Genomic DNA, 19,162 nt, shown 5'->3' with positions numbered 1-19,162 from the left:
TGACAGTGAGCATTGGGACCCAGCGGCCTTCCACCTCAAGTGTGCTGCCTAGGCAACAGTAGGAGGTCTTACAGGTCCTGAGAGGAGTGGAGTAGATGTAGTCGGTGAGGAGGAGCAGACACGTGCTCTCCATCATAGTCAGATATAAGCAGTCGTGTACTGATTAAAAACTTCAAGTAAGTGAAGTAACCTGCTGAGTGCAGAGCAGGTAATGCAAGGAGAGAGAGAGAGGAGAGATTCTAACCAGCCAGATAAAGGCCATAACCACTAAGGCAGAGGGAACCCAATGCTCACTTCATGCAGCCTGACTGGAGAGTGACTGAACACCATTACAATGTGCTGTATTACTGTGTAAACCAGAAAGTAAAGTCCCTCAGTTATATTACCGTCTATTCATTGTCTCCAATCACTGGAAACCAACCACCTCATTGCTGTGACGACCGCCCGGGGCCTTAGGAGAGCCAGGACCGCTAAGGTAGGAGTAAAGCACCGTGACACTATTGCCCCTGACAACACCACCGGCACCCTATCTGGTCCTAATAGAGCCTCCAGTCCACCCTGCGGACGTTACAATATCATATGTAGAATCCTGATGACAATATAGCGTACTGGATGGGTGACTGGCAGGAGAATGGGCCACCAACAATAATGGAGACACTTAACAAAGAAGCTGGAGAAGACCACAAGGAGGAGAACGGTGATGGCCTTCATGGTGGAGATAACCTCAGCTCAGCCGCACATACCCTGCACCGGGTGATGCCGCCGTATATATACAGCCAATAAAGGACACCAAGATCCTAACCTGAAGCTTCAAGGTGTTTGCTGCAATTTATCTTTGATCTTAATCAGCAAGCTTAGTGTACGTCGGCCGGGACTTCTGGCATAGGGAGCGTGTGTTAGAGACGCTCCCTGTACCGTAAGTACCGGCCCCGGTGCACACTAAGCTTCATGATGTGTGCGCCGCATGGGAATCCCCAGGACACCCCAAGGGAGCGGAGCAGCAGCTGGGGGAGAAGAGAGCAGAGACGGGGGAATGATTTGTTAGGAAATCAGGGAAACAAATTGTCAGCTGCTTTTCTCATCTCTGGAAGGCACCAGAAATATATGAAAGTGACCAAGGGGTGTAGCTAGGATTTATGGGGCCCCATAGCATAGAGGAGGCTGGTGTGAGCTGCTGTCTGGGGGTGGGGGAGTTAGGGGATTCTTGCTACCAGTGCCGTAGGTAGAATGCTGGAGGCACATCACACTTCGTCAGGGACCCCTTGCCGCATCGGTCCTGTAACAGTTGTTTGGTCTGCCTCCACTGCTGTTGACTGGTCTAGCCTCTTCTCCATAAACTTCAAGTGTTTTTCTATTTCTGCCCATGGGTTTTGTCTAGTATTGCAGCTCTGCTCCATTGTAGTAAAAAGGAATGAGCTGCAATACCACCTGCAAACTGAATCCCAGTGTGGTTCTATTACAAATAGAAAGTAGCCATGTTTATCTAATCCTGAAAAAAAAACCTTTACACACATCCATACACAGCCATAAACCAAGTGTGGATATGGGCGAGGTCCATGTAGGTGTGGATATGGGCGTTGTCATGATCACCTGACTGGAAGGGCACTCACTCCCCAGTAAACAGAGGAAGGAGGTTGCACGTGTTGCTGTCACTTTTGTATCCTGAGCAGCACAACAGGCTTCACTAGAGAACTGAGACCTACAGGTACAGTGCGACTGGTATCCCCAAAAGAGATGCTCAAGGAGTGCATTAAAGTTTACCCGTCATTATAAATAAACTTTTGACATGGATGAAGACATGCCAAAAGTTTTGATCGGTCCACGTCTGTTTTCAGACCTGTTGTGATTGGGAGCTACTGTAAGCGCGGTCCTCTCCCGCCCCTCACTTGATGAGTCCGGCTCATAGTGTAAGTCTATGGAGCCTGACTCTTTATTCCTCACACAGAGCGGGGAGCGGACGTGCTGATCAGTACAGGTCTCAGGTACACTCAGACCTGGACCGTTCAAAACTTTTGGCTTATATCTATGACGTGTTAAAAGTTTCCTATAATGACAGGGACACTTAAAAGAATTAAATCATCAGCTAAAGAAAGAAGAAGGGTCTAGCCTACTGCCCTGGTGATGGTAGAATACCCCAGTGTGGATCCATAAGCTCCAGCAGATTCGGCCTTAATATCTAAATGAGCCTCGGGTGATGGCAACAACTGACTAGTATACAGCACGCCTGTCTACAAAATACAACTATTGACTTGTCACCACAAAGACATCAGCTCGAATGCAAGAGTCTAATATGGTGGAGGTAAAATGTGGCTGCACGCCAGAAGGCCACCAATCCCAGCTGACAGACTTATAGCATCGAAGAGGAAATAATCCAACGGCGTCCATAGATTGCATTAGGTATGTATGTTTGATAAAGACGCTGATGGGTCAAGAAATTGCACTTATGTCCTCAGCTTATTGAATAAACCTTCTCGAGGATTGGTCATGTCAAATGTTTTTACCTGTCTATGTTGGACTGTTAACAACCTGGAATGAGCAGGGTGAGACGCTTGGTGCAATGTGCCTTTCTCTCCCCATTGAGAGAATACGCTAAAGGTCCTATTCCACGGGCTGATGGGGGCCTGATAAATAATGGCTCATTTACTGGGCCTATTCCACGGGCTGATGGGGGCCTGATAAATAATGGCTCATTTACTGGGCCTATTCCACAGCCCGATAATCGTTTAGCATGGGCTGCAGGGACATCGTTAGCGATGCTTAGGTAATGTATGGTGCTTCTGAAATTGACGGTTGCCCGCTGTCCATCGCTATTCCATGCAGCGATACGCGGTGGGTGCCCAATGATTTTAGGTTGGAACCTAAATAAAGGATCAGCTGATGACGCTATTATCGGCTGATCGTTGTCTCTATTCCACGGAGCGATAATCGGCCAAATTGGGCTTATTCGGCGGCTTATCGCTCCGTGGAATAGGCCCCTTAGTGTAGACTTCTCTCGATTCATTTTCCTCACCTGTTGGTGTTTTGAGTGCTTCCCCAGCTGTTGTTAAAACCTTGTCATCTCCAACGCTCCAGAATTGGATAGGACATAGACCAGAAATTTGTTCGTCCTGTAGAAACAATATCCACCACACACGGTATTTTATTCAGGCAGCAGAGTTAGGGTGCCTTCACACCTACCAGATCCACAGCGGATCTCACTTCTGTGGATTCGAAGTGAGAACCGCTGCGGATTGGGTATCAATTCACCCCTATGATAGGACAAATTCGCAGCGGGATTGACATCCCGCTGTGAATATGTGCTTTAACTCCCTGGTGCCCGCAGCCCCGCCGTCGCATCCCTGGCGCATCCCCCCATCCCGGCCACATCACCCCATCAGCCCACCCCCAGCCCTTTCTGAGACATTACAATGTGCCCCCATTCCTGGAGGCTGCCATGGACTTGTTGCAACCACTGGTGAACAAAGGGGCAACCATCCCTATGCGCACAATATCATTCATAGTGGTCTAGTTGGCAGATCAGAGTGGTGGGAGTTGATGTGAAATTTGGGAAAGATTATTTTCGTTTTCCCAGAAACTGCATTAAACTGTTAATCTTTAAAAGACATGACTCTACTAACCCTCACAGAGCAATAGAAAGAAAGGAATTATCCAGGCTTAAAAACATGGCTGCCTTCTTCTGCTACAAACAGCACTACTCCATTGAAGTGAATGGAGCTGAATTGTAATACAACACACAACCTGGTGACAGGATGCAAGAAAGTAGCTATGTTTTTTCTAATTTGTGAATGAAGTGAATGTACCACTAGGTAGATCGCTTAGTGTTTTCTACATGAACAAACCAGCGCGAGGATATTAGTGCTTTTTTTTTAAACACTGCTCTGTTCCTGCACATGGCACCAGATGGCATGAAACACTTCATGCCATCAGGTGCTCGGGAATAGATTGGCACTGTGCACGGAAAATAGGGCATTTAAAAAAAAGGACTGCGCTACCGGCATCTCAGCGCCAGCCCCGGTCTATCCATGTCAAAAACACAAAGCGATCTAAGGGTGGGTTCACACTGCGTTTTTGCAATCCGTTTAACAGATCCGTTTTTTTAAATGGACAAAAAAAAAAAGTGTGTCAGCAACGTTTTTGTGTCCGCCAAAAAAAACTGATCCTTTTTTTTTTATAATGGAAGTCAATGTAAAAACTAATCAAAACGGATGCACACAAATGCATCCGTTTTTTGCAATCCGTTTTTCATCCGTTTTTTTTTTGCAAAAAACGGATTGCAAAAACGCAGTGTGAACCCAGCCTAACTGGTGGTATATTCACTTTAAGTGCATAAATTTTGGCTTCTTGTAGCCACCACAAGGAGGAGCTAACTAGTGTGTCACTGTGTGTTATCTGTTTTGCCCTATGTTTGTCAGTTGTTTTACCCCCGTGGTTTGCACCTTTATATATTGTACTTAATTCATGTAATAATTTGCAGTGATAATGTATGACTAATGTCCTTATGTGCTGAGAATGTTGCTGCCATTGGGTTAATATTCAGATCAACTGAGCTACGTCCATACACTAGCTGGAAGCTTACAATGGGAGAAAGCACTAGAATTTAGGAGATCTTTTGCTTTCTTCCTCGGGGGCGCTTGGAGCTACAATCCCTGAGAAGTATTGAATATAACTCAGGACTACCAGGACTACCATTGCCTAAGAAGAAGGAAAAAAGAGACAGGCTGAACAACATGCCCCATTGCATTCTAGGACCTACTGGGTCTGGGTATCAGGCTGGGCCTAGTTGTTACACATGGTCGGAAAGCTACACCTCATGTTTTCTGCACCCTGTAGATATGAGCATTGCCAACTATAAGTGAGTATACCCAACTGGTGTAAAAATAGAAGAGAGGAACCCCCACCCTACATCTCCGTATTATCTCAGGGGGCTCCGTGACGCTGTGTAGAAGAGAAGTCTCCAGTTCCAAAATGTAAAAATCTTTAAACTTTATTCCATCATATAAAAGCTAGGACATCAACATCCAGTAAAATAGTAAGCCTATGCATTTGGGGTGTGACCCCTTAGTTATGGTATGGCAAAGTTTGAAGATTTATACATTTTGGAAGTGGAGACTTCTCTTCTACACAGCTGCTTGCAGTCACCGGGGATCGGCCTGGTTGTTTAATGTCTACTGTGCTCTACGCTAAAGGAACCCACCTGACTCCTGCACATGGTGAGCTGGCTTTGCTTGTATGTTTGGACTCTAGGCTCCCATACTCTGGTCAACCACTGTCTACATGTTGGAACTGCGACTAAATTTCTGCCAGATGAAACTGCATCAGCGGTTTACAATGTGAGAATGTGAGACCTCCCTCAACTCTGCCTTACTGCATGTGGTACTACTAGGCTGAGCCTCCCCGCAGGTTCTATTCTCCTGTATCTAGTGGCATTGTCTTAGGTTTGCTACACACCGACCTCAGCTGTCATTATCAGTCCACCCGACCTAGTGTGTACAATATAGACATTTATACTTACTGGGTCAATAGGGTCAATAGGGTCGATTCTCCAGGATTCTCCTGGAACAGAGGAGTCCCAGATAATGCCGCTTTCCTGAGCAACATCTGCAAAATAGAAAAAAAGCAGCAGAATTCTGAGGCCATGATATCATATGTAGAATCCTGATGACAATATAGCGTACTGGATGGGTGACTGGCAGGAGAAGGGGCTCCCAACAATAATGGAGACACTTACCAAAGAAGCTGGAGAAGACCCCAAGGAGGAGGACGGTGATGGCCTTCATGGTGGAGATGAGTGGATATAACCTCAGCCGCACATACCCTGCACCGGGTGATGCCGCCGTATATATATACAGCCAGGATACAGCGCAGGTTGGTGACTTGGCATACAATAAAAGACATTAAGATCCTAACCTGAAGCTTCAAGGCGTTTGCTGCAATTTATCTTTGATCTTAATCCCTAGGGACAATATTCCTTATATGATGTTTGTTTTAGTGCTGGTTTTGTAAATGATCTCCTGTTATGTAATCTACAGATTACATATATACTGTGTTAGAAGGAAAAAATTATTTTGTATGTTTGCTACACCCCTACAATATGGTGGCTAAACCCTGACTCCGAGTGCACTACTGTCTCTGCGCCTGAGGGTAAACAAGGGAATAAATTAGTAAGTAGGCTCTCTAGGAATAGGAATATCGGCTTGCATAGAACATTTGGGTTTTCAAGGGCAGATATAGCAGATAAAAGCATATATTCAAATGTTGATGGTGGATCATCCACCTCTCACCCGACTTCCAGTGGTTTGTATAGATGTTAGTAGCCGGGCAGAAGCAGCAAGAAACCAAAGAAGAAAAATAAACGGATAGAAAAACGGATGCTGACTGATGCAAACGGATGCAAACTGACGTACAAAAGTCAGTTTTTTTAAGCCAAAATACAAATGGACCATTAAAAAAAGATGAACATTTTGCAATCAGTTTGCATCAGTCTGCTCATCAGTTTATGCTCATCCGTTTAATTAATATAGACGGATCCGTTAGAAACAAAGAAAAACGCTAGTGTGTCCGAGCCCTTAGCAGTTCATGTTGACATACTACGGCTGTAGGATTGTTTGATAAATAGTATGCATATGGCTCGGTTATCCTCTTTAAACGCGTTTCTGGAGCTTCCTCACCCCTTTCCTCAGTAAAGTATGGATAACTATACAGAACTGGTGATAGTTCGGATTTATATATCATTTAGGATTTCACAAGACCTGGACTGGATCCTTCCTGGAAGGTTTTCCATGTTTTCCTAAGGTATTGTGAATGGTTCATTTTGCTATGTTATTAATTAATTAATAATAGTTAATTAGTTATTAATTAATTTTGTTATAAAAATTCTTCATGTTTGCAAAGAGATTGTTCATTTTGTCTTAAACGGTGACATGATTTCTTATTACATAAAATTATTTCTATCTTAAATGGGTGCATGCTTTTTTGGTTGGAGAATTATATGTCTCTTTGTGTGTTAGCCAGTTACCAAAATGTATACAGTATTACAAAATTAGTATAATAGTTATGATATAACTCAGTTTGTACAGTATAATTACAGTAATGTCACATATGCATATTGTTCATCATCACATAGTACATTAGTTCTATATTGATTTAAGACATCGTATAATATAGTAATTCACTGTAGCCGTGACCATCATCTATATCAAATGTGTCAAATATCATTGTTTAGTTGTTATGATGTTATTGCGAGGATTCCCTTTATGTATTTCCCCATGTTGCATGGATACACGCTATATTGTGCCGTGCTAGTCTGAACCAGGTCTTGGATGGTATATGCTTTTTTCTAGGTTCTACTTCTAGGTATTCTTCACAGTAGTCATAACATAATTTGATGGTATGGACACCGCCTTGGTGTAAATTCCGGACTTTATTCGTATCGTAAAGCTAGTGTATACAGATGTCATCGTTATCTTGGTATATACAACGTAGCTTATGATTTCTATTGTGATCTAAATATGGGCTAGCGTTAGTATGTTAGACGCCAGCAATCTTGTTGGGTAAACATTGATTGTTTTTGTACTTATTGGTCTTATTTTCGGATCACCTGCCGCGCTTGAGAACATGGGGAAATACATAAAGGGAATCCTCGCAATAACATCATAACAACTAAACAATGATATTTGACACATTTGATATAGATGATGGTCACGGCTACAGTGAATTACTATATTATACGATGTCTTAAATCAATATAGAACTAATGTACTATGTGATGATGAACAATATGCATATGTGACATTACTGTAATTATACTGTACAAACTGAGTTATATCATAACTATTATACTAATTTTGTAATACTGTAAACATTTTGGTAACTGGCTAACACACAAAGAGACATATAATTCTCCAACCAAAAAAGCATGCACCCATTTAAGATAGAAATAATTTTATGCAATAAGAAATCATGTAACCGTTTAAGACAAAATGAACAATCTCTTTGCAAACATAAAGAATTTTTATAACAAAAATCATGTTTATTGTGTATAATTAAAAATTATGCAAACAATAAGTCCCTTGTACTGTGGAGATACAGAGCCATATATACAGAGATAATTAACGCAATTGAACTCCACCATATACAAGCGCTACGTCTCGAAAGGAGCGCTACCGTATCACTATACTAATAATTATTATCTAATTGACTGATATAACTACAGGCTATATGTTATTTACAATACAGATATATTATCTTATCAGCTGCCTGCGCTAAGGGCCCGGCACGGACAGCTGAACTTGGCTCTACATATTATACAATCGGACACTATATGAGCTCATCCGTGAGAGCTCTGATTCTATGAATTGCACCTTTTTATGTATTTTATATCATGTATATGAATTTTTAAATTATACTATATATTATATTTTATTTTACATATTAAGTCATGCTTTTGTATAAGTATTAATTACTGTATATCTATTCTCCTACTATCCCAATACTTTCCTGACAGTATACACCACTATTCATAAGCAACATATTTACTTGACCATATATACTATATCATATACCTATTCCTAGAGAGCCTACTTACTAATTTATATACATATATACTGTATTTACTGCTGCGGAGCTTCAGGTCAATGAAAAATGCCAGGATTTAAAAAATAAAATTTCTGTACATTAAGTTAATAGGAAATACAGAGTAGGTGTTGTTGGTGACTATAATATGATGGCTGATCAGAAGGGGCGGCTGTGGGGTCCCAGCCGGCGCACACATCAGCAAGCTTAGTGTACGTCGTCCGGGACTTCCGGCATAGGGAGCGTGTGTTAGAGACGCTCCCTGTACCGGAAGTACCGGCCCCGGTGCACACTGAGCCTCCTGATGTGTGCGCCGCATGGGAATCCCCAGGACACCCCAAGGGAGCGGAGCAGCAGCCGGGGGAGAAGAGGAGAAGAGAGCAGAGACAGGGGAACGATTTGTTAGGAAATCAGGGAAACAAATTGTCAGCTGCTTTTCTCATCTCTGGAAGGCACCAGAAATATATGAAAGTGACCAGGGGTGTAGCTAGGATTTATGGGGCCCCATAGCATAGAGGAGGCTGGTGTGAGCTGCTGTCTGGGGGTGGGGGAGTTGGGGGATTCTTGCTACCAGTGCCGTAGGTAGTATGCTGGTGGCACATCACACTTCGTCAGGGACCCCTTGCCGCACGGGTCCTGTAGCAGTTGTTTGGTCTGCCTCCACTGCTGTTGACTGGTCTAGCCCCTTCTCCATAAACTTCAAGTGGTTTACTATTTCTGCCCATGGGTTTTGTCTAGTATTGCAGCTCTGCTCCATTGTAGTAAAAAGGAATGAGCTGCAATACCACCTGCAAACTGAATCCCAGTGTGGTTCTATTACAAATAGAAAGTAGCCATGTTTATCTAATCCTGAAAAAAAAACCTTTACACACATCCATACACAGCCATAAACCAAGTGTGGATATGGGCGTTGTCATGATCACCTGACTGGAAGGGCACTCACTCCCCAGTAAACAGAGGAAGGAGGTTGCACGTGTTGCTGTCACTTTTGTATCCTGAGCAGCACAACAGGCTTCACTAGAGACCTACTGGTATCCCCAAAAGGGATGCTCAAGGAGTGCATTAAAGTTTACCCGTCATTATAAATAAACTTTTGACATGTGATGGAGACATGCCAAAAGTTTTGATCGGTCCACGTCTGTGTTCAGACCTGTTGTGTTGTGGGAGCTACTCTAGGCGCGGTCCTCTCCCGCCCCTCACTTGATGAGTCCGGCTCATAGTGTAAGTCTATGGAGCCTGACTCTTTATTCCTCACACAGAGCGGGGAGCGGACGTGCTGATCGGTACAGGTCTCAGGTACACTCAGACCCGGACCGTTCAAAACTTTTGGCTTATATCTATGACATGTTAAAAGTTTCCTATAATGACAGGGACACTTAAAAGAATTAAATCATCAGCTAAAGAAAGAAGAAGGGTCGACCCTACTGCCCTGGTGATGGTAGAATACCCCAGTGTGGATCCATAAGCTCCAGCAGATCTGGCCTTAATATCTAAATGAGCCTCGGGTGATGGCAACAACTGACTAGTATACAGCATGGCCGTCTACAAAATACAACTATTGACATGTCACCTCAAAGACATCAGCTCGAATGCAAGAGTCTAATATGGTGGAGGTAAAATGTGGCTGCACGCCAGTAGGCCACCAATCCCAGCTGACAGCCTTATAGCATCGAAGAGGAAATAATCCAACGGCGTCCATAGATTGCATTAGGTATGTATGTTTGATAAAGACGCTGATGGGTCAAGAAATTGCACTTATGTCCTCAGCTTATTGAATAAACCTTCTCGAGGATTGGTCATGTCAAATGTTTTTACCTGTCTATGTTGAACTGTTAACATCCTGGAATGAGCAGGGTGAGACGCTTGGTGCAATGTGCCTTTCTCTCCCCATTGTGTGTCTGTGTGAGCGAGACTGCCCATAGACTTAAATTATGTTTAGGTCACGTGGCACATGAGTCGGGAGAGAATACGCTAAAGGTCCTATTCCAGGGGCTGATAGGGGCCTGATAAATAATGGCGCTCATTTACTGGGCCTATTCCACAGCCCGATAATCATTTAGCATGGGCTGCAGGGACATTGTTACCGATGCTTAGGTAATGTATGGTGCTTCTGAAACTGACGGTCGCCCGCTGTCCATCGCTATTCCATGCAGCGATACGCGGTGGGTGCCCAATGATTTTAGGTTGGAACCTAAATAAACGATCAGCCGATGACGTGATTATCGGCTGATCATTGTCTCTATTCCACGGAGCGATAATCGGCCAAATTGGGCTTATTCGGTCGCTTATCGCTCCGTGGAATAGGCCCCTTAGTGTAGACTTCTCTCCATTCATTTTCCTCACCTGTTGGTGTTTGGAGTGCTTCTCCAGCTGCTGTTAAAACCTTGACATCAACATTTCCAACCCTCCAGAATCGGATAGGACGTACACCAGAAATTAGTTCATCCTGTAGAAACAATATCCACCACACACATTTTATTCAGGCAGCAGAGTTAAAGTGTCACTGTCGTGAATTTTTTTTTGCAGAAATCAATAGTCCAGGCGATTTTAAGAAACTTTGTAATTGGGTTTATTATCCAAAAAATGCATTTTTATCATGAAAAAGCAGTTTGAAGCTCTCCCCCCTGTCTTCATTGTTCTCCTATGGAGAGAGCTAAAGAAAAGACTAAAACAGGACAACAAAGAGTTAATCTACAAATCCCTCACGGGATATCTCCTGTGACAGTCACCAGTGACCTCTCTGAGCTCGGATTACAGCTGTCACCCAGCTCCGTGCCTGTAATCCTCTGTTATCTGCTTTCTGCTGCCGGCTAACTCCCTCCTTCCTCCTCCCCCCTCCCCTCTCCATAGAGCAGACAGGGGACGTCTCCTGCAACAAGTCACAATTTTCAGATTTTTCAGAGTGGATGAAAAAGAGGAAGGAGGGGGGGACCTGGGAAAAGGCTTTTTACATGCAGATAATGGCAGATTTGGCTAATAAACCCAATTACAAAGTTTCTTAAAATCGCCTGGACTATTGATTTCTGCAAAAAAAAAAAAAAAAAATACGACAGTGACTCTTTAAGTTTGTTTTTTGCAGAACTTTCCGAGACATTACAATGTGCCCCCATTCCTGGAGGCCGCCAAGGGGCAACCATCCCTATGCGCACAGTGTCATTCATGGTGGTCTAGTTGGCAGATCAGAGTGGTAGGATTTGATGTGAAATTTGGGAAAGATTATTTTTGTTTTCCCAGAAACTGTATTAGGCTGGGTTCACACTATGTATATTTGAGGCTGTATTTGTGAGGCTGTATAGCAACCAAAACCAGGAGTGGATTGAAAACACAGAAAGGCTCTGTTCACATAATGTTGTAATTGAGTGGATGGCAATCATTTAATGGCAAATATTTGCTGTTATTTTAAAACAACGGCTGTGGTATTGAAATAATGGCCGTTATTTACTGTTATATGGCGGCCATCCACTCAATTTCAACATTGTGTGAACAGATCCTTTCTGTGTTTTCAATCCACTCCTGGTTTTGGTTGCTATGAGGACCTGACATGAGGACCAAATACTGCCTGAAATATACATAGTGTGAACCCAGCCCCCTACTGTAAATCTTTAAAAGACATCACTCTACTAACCTTCACAGAGCAATAGAAAGAAAGGAATTATCCAGGCTTAAAAACATGGCTGTCTTTTTCTGCTACAAACAGCACTACTCCATTGTGTATCACCCCTTTAAAGTAAATGTATCACCAGCCTAACTGGTGGTATATTCACTTTAAGTGCATAAATTTTGGCTTCTTGTAGCCACCACAAGGAGGAGCTAACTAGTGTCTCACTGTGTGTTATCTGTTTTGCCCTATGTTTGTCAGTTGTGTTAGCCCCCGTGGTTTGCACCTTTATATATTGTACTTAATTCATGTAATAATTAGCAGTGATAATGTATGACTAATGTCCTTATGTGCTGGGAATGTTGCTGCCATTGGGTTAATATTCAGATCAACTGAGCTACGTCCATACACTAGCTGGAAGCTTACAATGGGAGAAAACACTAGAATTTAGGAGATCTTTTGCTTTCTTCCTCGGGGGCGCTTGGAGCTACAATCCCTGAGAAGTATTAAATATAACTCAGGACTACCAGGACTACCATTGCCTAAGAAGAAGGAAAAAAGAGACAGGCTGAACAACATGCCCCATTGCATTCTAGGACCTACTGGGTCTGGGTATCAGGCCGGGCCTAGTTGTTACACATGGTCGGAAAGCTACACCTCATGTTTTCTGCACCCTGTAGATATGAGCATTGCCAACTATAAGAGAGTATACCCAACTGGTGTAAAAATAGAAGAGAGGAACCCCACCCTACATCTCCGTATTATCTCAGGGGGCTCCGTGACGCTGTGTAGAAGAGAAGTCTCCAGTTCCAAAATGTAAAAATCTTTAAACTTTATTCCATCATATAAAAGCTCGGACATCAACATCCAGTAAAATAGTAAGCCTATGCATTTGGGGTGTGACCCCTTAGTTATGGTATGGCAAAGTTTGAAGATTTATACATTTTGGAAGTGGAGACTTCTCTTCTACACAGCCGCTTGCAGTCACCGGGGATCGGCCTGGCTGTTTAATGTCTACTGTGCTCTACGCTAAAGGAACCCACCTGACTCCTGCACATGGTGAGCTGGCTTTGCTTGTATGTTTGGACGCTAGGCTCCCATACTCTGGTCAACCACTGTCTACATGTTGGAACTGCGACTAAATTTCTGCCAGATGAAACTGCAACAGCGATTTACAATGTGGGAATATGGGACCTTCCTCAACTCTGCCTTATTGTATGTGGTACTACTAGGCTGAGCCTCCCCGCAGGTTCTATTCTCCTGTATCTAGTGGCATTGTCTTAGGTCTGCTACACACCGACCTCAGCTGTCATTATCAGTCCACCTGACCTAGTGTGTACAATATAGACATTTATACTTACTAGGTCAGGAGGGTCGATAGGTTGTCCTGGAACAGAGGAGTCCCAGATAATGCGGCTTCCCCGAGCAACAACTGCAAAATAGAAAATAAAGCAGCAGAAATCTAAGGCCATGATATTGTATGTAGAATCCTGATGACAATATAGCGTACTGGATGGGTGACTGGCAGGAGAAGGGGCTCCCAACAATAATGGAGACACTTACCAAAGAAGCTGGAGAAGACCCCAAGGAGGAGAACAGTGATGGACTTCATGGTGGAGATGAGTGGATATAACCTCAGCTCAGCCGCACATACCCTGCACCGGGTGATGCCGCCGTATATATATACAGCCAGGATACAGCGCAGGTTGGTAACTTGGCAAACAATAAAGGACACCAAGATCCTAACCTGAAGCTTCAAGGTGTTTGCTGCAATTTATCAGATGATCTAAATCCCGAGGGATGTTGGAACTGCGACTAAATTTCTACCAGGTACAACGGCACCATCGATTTACAATGTGGGAATGTAAGACCTCCCTCAACTCTGCCTTACAGTGGCTGCATGTGGTACTACTAGGCTGAGCCTCCCCGCAGGTTCTGTTCTCTTGTATCTAGTGGCATTGCTTTAGGTCTGCTACACACCAACCTCAGCTGTCATTATCAGTCCACCCCGACCTAGTGTGTACAATATAGACATTTATACTTACTGGGTCGATAACCTGGTTATTTATTCTAACTATGGGCTCCAAGATAATGCGATATCCCCGAGCAACAACTGCAAAATAAAAAATAATGGAGACACTTACCAAAGAAACTGGAGAAGACCCCAAGGAGGAGAACGGTGATGGCCTTCATGGTGGAGATGAGTGGATATAACCTCAGCTCAGCCGCACATACCCTGCATATGTATACAGTGACTGCTGGATATATATATACAGCCAGGATACAGCGGAGGTTGGTGACTTGGCAAACAATAAAGGACATTAAGATCCTAACCTGAAGCTTCAAGGTGTTTGCTGCAATTTATCTTTGATCTTAATCCCTAGGGACAATATTCCTTATATGATGTTTGTTTTAGTGCTGGTTTTGTAAATGATCTGCAGGAGAAATGTAGAATCAGCTCACCCCTTTAGCGTGGCACATGTGCTTTGCAATCGCTCGAGCACGCAGAGTGGTATGGCGGGCCGTCATTCGTTCAGAATTCAGAAAAAAGGTAGTTTCTCCCAGCTCCGTAAAAAACTTTTACGGAGCTGGGAGAAACTACCTTTTTTCTGGTTTGTAAATGATCTCCTGTTATGTAATCTACAGATTACATATATACTCTATATACTGCTGCCGAGCTTCAGGTCAATGAAAAATGCCAGGATTTTAAAAATAAAATTTCTGTACATTAAGTTAATAGGAAATACAGAATAGGTGTTGTTGGTGACTATAATATGATGGCTGATCAGAAGGGGCGGCTGTGGGGTCCCTGCCGGCGCACACATCAGCAAGCTTAGTGTACGTCGGCCAGGACTTCCGGCATAGGGAGCGCGTGTTAGAGATGATCCCTGTACCGGAAGTACCGGCCCCGATGCACACTAATCTTCCTGATGTGTGCGCCGCCCAGGAATCCCCGGGACAACCCAAGGGAGCGGAGCAGCAGCCGGGGGAGAAGAGGGGTAGAGAGCAGAGATTGGGGAACGATTTGTTAGGAAATCGGGGAAACAAATTGTCAGCTGCTTTGCTCATCTCTGGAAGGCACCAGAAATATATGATTGTGACCAGGGGTGTAGCTAGGATTTATGGGGCCTCATAGCATGGAGGAGGCTGGTGTGAGCTGCTGCCTGGGGGTGGGGGATGGTGTTGTTTGGTTGCTGTCAGTGCCGTAAATAGTATGCTGGAGGCACATCACACTTCGTCGGGGACGCCTTGCGGCACGGGTCCCATAGCAGTTGTGTGGTCTGCCTCCACTGGTGGTGACTGGTCTAGCCTCTTTTCCATAGACTTAAAGTGGTTTACTATTTCTGCCCATGGGTTTTGTCTAGTATTGCAGCTCTGCTCCATTGAAGTAAAAAGGAATGAGCTGCAATACCACCTGCAAACTGAATCCCGGAGTGGGGGTATTACAAATAGAAAGTAACAATCTAAAGTCTGTGTGTAGAAGCAGCTACCGGCACTACCACCTCCATGCAGTAGGATACGTTCTTAGGAGGATGGGCGTTATACTTGTAATGATTGTACAGCTTTAGTGGTGCTCTGTGCGAGTTGCATTTAGCGTATAAGTAATCAATGAAGAAAGAAGTATGCCAGGGCACTCACCAATCGATGTGCTGCAATCTGTATTGTATAAACTTTATGTTCATAGCAAGTTAAAAAGCAGGTGGCGGGGAGGACGCCAAGCCTCTCAGCAAGACAGCTGTTTCACGTTTCCACGCTTCATCAGACTGATGAAAACTTTTGGCATATCTCTATGACATGTTAAAAGTTTCCTATAATAACAGTGGCACTTAAAATAATTAAAGCATTAGCTAAAGAAAGAAGAAGGGTAGAATACCCCAGTGTGGATCCATAAGCTCCAGCAGATCTGGCCTTAGTACCTAAATAAGCCTCGGGTGATGGAAACAACTGACTAGTATACAGCATGGCCGTCTACAAAATGTCACCTCAAAGACATTACCACAAATGCAAGAGTCCAATATGGTGGAGTCCAATATGGTGGAGTCCAATATGGTGGAGGTAAAATGTGGCTGCACGCCAGAAGGCCACCAATCCCAGCTGACATCTTTACAGCAGCTTTATAGGAAATAATACAACAGCATCCATAGATAGTGCAGGGTCTTTATCAAGCAGACATAATGGGTTCAGCATTGCACTAGGTATGTATTTTTGATAAAGACCCTGATGGGTCAAGAAATTGCACTTACTGTATGTATCATTGGATCTTTTCTTCTTTGATGTCACGGAGACATTTCAAAACTTTGTACCTGTCTATGTTGAACTGTTCACATCCTGGAATGAGCAGGGCGAGAGGCATGGTGCAATGTGCCTTTCTCTCCCCGCTCTGTGTCTGTGTGAGTGAGACTGCCCTATAGACTTTAATTGTTTAGGTCACATGGCACACGAGTCGGCAGAGAATGCGCTAAGTTTAGACTTTTTCTTTGGAGACAGTGGCCATATAAGTAAATTGCCAAAACCACATCTCCTCCTGCACCTTCTGATCTTGACTTGTCATCTGGTGATTCAGGACTAAGACCCTGCCACCTGCCATCTGCATTTCTTGGTTCTCACACATTGATGCCATTCCCACTAATGGTGTACCATATAATGCCCAAATAAAATCCTTATACAAATAATTTAAGGTACATGGCACCTCTCACATTTTTCTGCTGTTTCCGGGGATTTGCCTTCTTACCAAGAGTCTTTTGGAATTGACATTCTGGGAGTATTGAGAAGTTTGGTTACAATGGAGAATGCATACATGAAGACTACCGGGAAATTAATAAAATGAGTCAGATGTCAAAACGTCCTAAGGCTGCGTTCACACTACGTATATTTCAGTCAGTATATTTCAGTCAGTATTGTGGTCCTCATATTGCAACCAAAACAAGGAGTGGATTAAAAACACAGAAAGGCTCTGTTCACACAATGTTGTAATTGAGTGGATGGCCGCCATTTAATGGCAAATATTTGCTGTTATTTTAGAACAACGGCTGTTATATTGAAATAATGGAAGTTATTTACTGTTATATGGCGGCCATCCACTCAGTTTCAACATTGTGTGAACAGATCCTTTCTGTGTTTTTAATCCACTCCTGGTTTTGGTTGCAATACTGACTGAAATATACTGACTGAAATATACGTAGTGTGAACGCAGCCTAAGGCTAATAGTGAACAATAATAACTCAAAAGATATGTGAAACTTAAAAACACAGTGACTAGCAGTAACTAATCAGTATTTTCTGTATTTGGATTTTTTGCCTAGCGTACACTCTGTGGGCAGCCTGTTATATCCTCAATAATCACAGCTGATATCAACAGCTATAGTATCCCAGCTAGCCTGGGGTGACTGTGGGGCCCGTAGGCCACCTGGGGTCACTACCCAATATCGCTAATGAACTCAGACGCGTATAATAGAGGTTAGAGCTAACCCAACAGAGATTATATTTTGGCTAGTGCCAGATGTTACTGCAGTCACTGCAATTTAAAACGCTGACACACTCGGCCCCCTCTAAGATGGGTCCATTGACAATGGTAGGCCAACAGGTGGTTCATTCTGACCAAGGTAGATGCACAGGCACAAGTATTCTCTCTTAAGTATTCTTACATCTCTACCTCATCCTCCAACATCCTGGCAGAGCACATTACTACTTGGGTTGGGACTCTCACAACATCCTCCTCTATGCTCCTCTGATTCTTCTTCGTCAGCACGACTGTACTCCTTGCTATACTCCTATTACAGATTTGGATCCTGTATTGTCAAGTCTATTATCAAGTGTAACGTATCCTGTCTAGGCACAGTTGTATGTTCTTGCACAGTTGCACACAAGTACTTTCAGATTAAACAAGAGATTATTAATGGTAAAGAGACTCTGTGATTCTTCGCCCCCACCAACACAGTATACACACATTCCTTGGGACATCTCCCCTTTCTGTGGGTGGTAGTGCCAATAGTCGGGGAGGGTCACTACACCACTCCAGCCCACCCTGACATTAGCCTAAGGGACCCCTCAGCAGCCCGGCAGGTCACTGACCACAGGGGAACAAGGTGTATCCGGCCCTCCAAAATAAAAGCAGGTGTGCCACCATAACTGTGTGCCCAACCGGCACTGGCGTCACGACACAACACCCTAAGGTCCGGCTACATCTCGGCCAACCACCACAGGAGTGGCGTCACACTCTACCATCTGGCAAGTGACCGTCTGTACCTCCGCCATAGCATTGAGGGACCTCCCTCAACTCTGCCTTACAGTCGCTGCATGTGGTACTACTAGGCTGAGCCTCCCCGCAGGTTCTATTCTCCTATATCTAGTGACATTGCCTTAGGTCTGCTCCACACCGACCTCAGCTGTCATTATCATTCCACCCCGACCTAGTGTGTACAATATAGACACTTATACTTACTTGGTCGATAAACTTGATAGGATCCCAGATAATGCGGCTTCCCCGAGCAACAAATGCAAAATAGAAAATAAAGCAGCAGAATTCTAAGGCCATGATATCATATGTAGAATCCTGATGACAAAGTAGCGTACTGGATGGGTGACTGGCAGGAGAAGGTGCGCCCAACAATAATGGAGACACTTACCAAAGAAGCCGGAGAAGACCCCAAGGAGAAGAACGATGATGGCCTTCATGGTGGAGATGAGTGGATATAACCTCAGCTCAGCCGCACATACCCTGCACCGGGTGATGCCGCCGTATATATACAGCCAGGATACAGCACAGGTTGGTGACTAAGCAAACAATAAAGGACACCGAGATCCTAACCTGAAGCTTCAAGGTGTTTGCTGCAATTTATCAGATGGTCTTAATCCCTAGGGACAATGTTCCTCGTATGATGTTTGTAAATGATCTCCTGTTATATAATCTACAGATTTCATATATATTTTCTATATATACCGCTCCGCAGCTTTAGGACTATAAAAAATGCCACGATTTTGACAATAAAATTTC

The 19,162-nt window shown here is 43.8% G+C and overlaps 1 protein-coding gene across 3 annotated transcripts in view; it reads right to left on the bottom strand.

Annotated features, from left to right (window-relative positions):
* LOC138772356 (uncharacterized) overlaps window positions 1-18,851 on the bottom strand; it is a 33,951-nt gene extending 15,100 nt beyond the window's left edge. Inside the window, exons 1-5 of one of the 3 annotated variants that reach the window (XM_069952701.1) lie at window positions 18,795-18,851; window positions 13,531-13,601; window positions 10,915-11,017; window positions 5,513-5,598; window positions 3,011-3,107 (exon numbers count right to left, since the gene is read on the bottom strand). In XM_069952701.1, coding sequence (XP_069808802.1) covers window positions 3,011-3,107; window positions 5,513-5,598; window positions 10,915-11,017; window positions 13,531-13,601; window positions 18,795-18,843 — 406 coding nt within the window. In that variant the 5' untranslated portion in view covers window positions 18,844-18,851. Of the gene's footprint in view, window positions 1-3,010; window positions 3,108-5,512; window positions 5,599-10,914; window positions 11,018-13,530; window positions 13,602-13,732; window positions 13,862-14,313; window positions 14,514-18,794 lie in introns of those variants that run through there. The other 2 variants (XM_069952699.1, XM_069952700.1) reach the window with 2 other exon arrangements.
* Between the last annotated feature and the right edge of the window lie 311 nt (window positions 18,852-19,162).

Source organism: Dendropsophus ebraccatus, chromosome 14 (genome assembly GCF_027789765.1).
Source record: "Dendropsophus ebraccatus isolate aDenEbr1 chromosome 14, aDenEbr1.pat, whole genome shotgun sequence".
Taxonomy (NCBI): Eukaryota; Metazoa; Chordata; class Amphibia; order Anura; family Hylidae; genus Dendropsophus; species Dendropsophus ebraccatus.
This window is presented reverse-complemented; position numbering and strand designations above follow the sequence as displayed.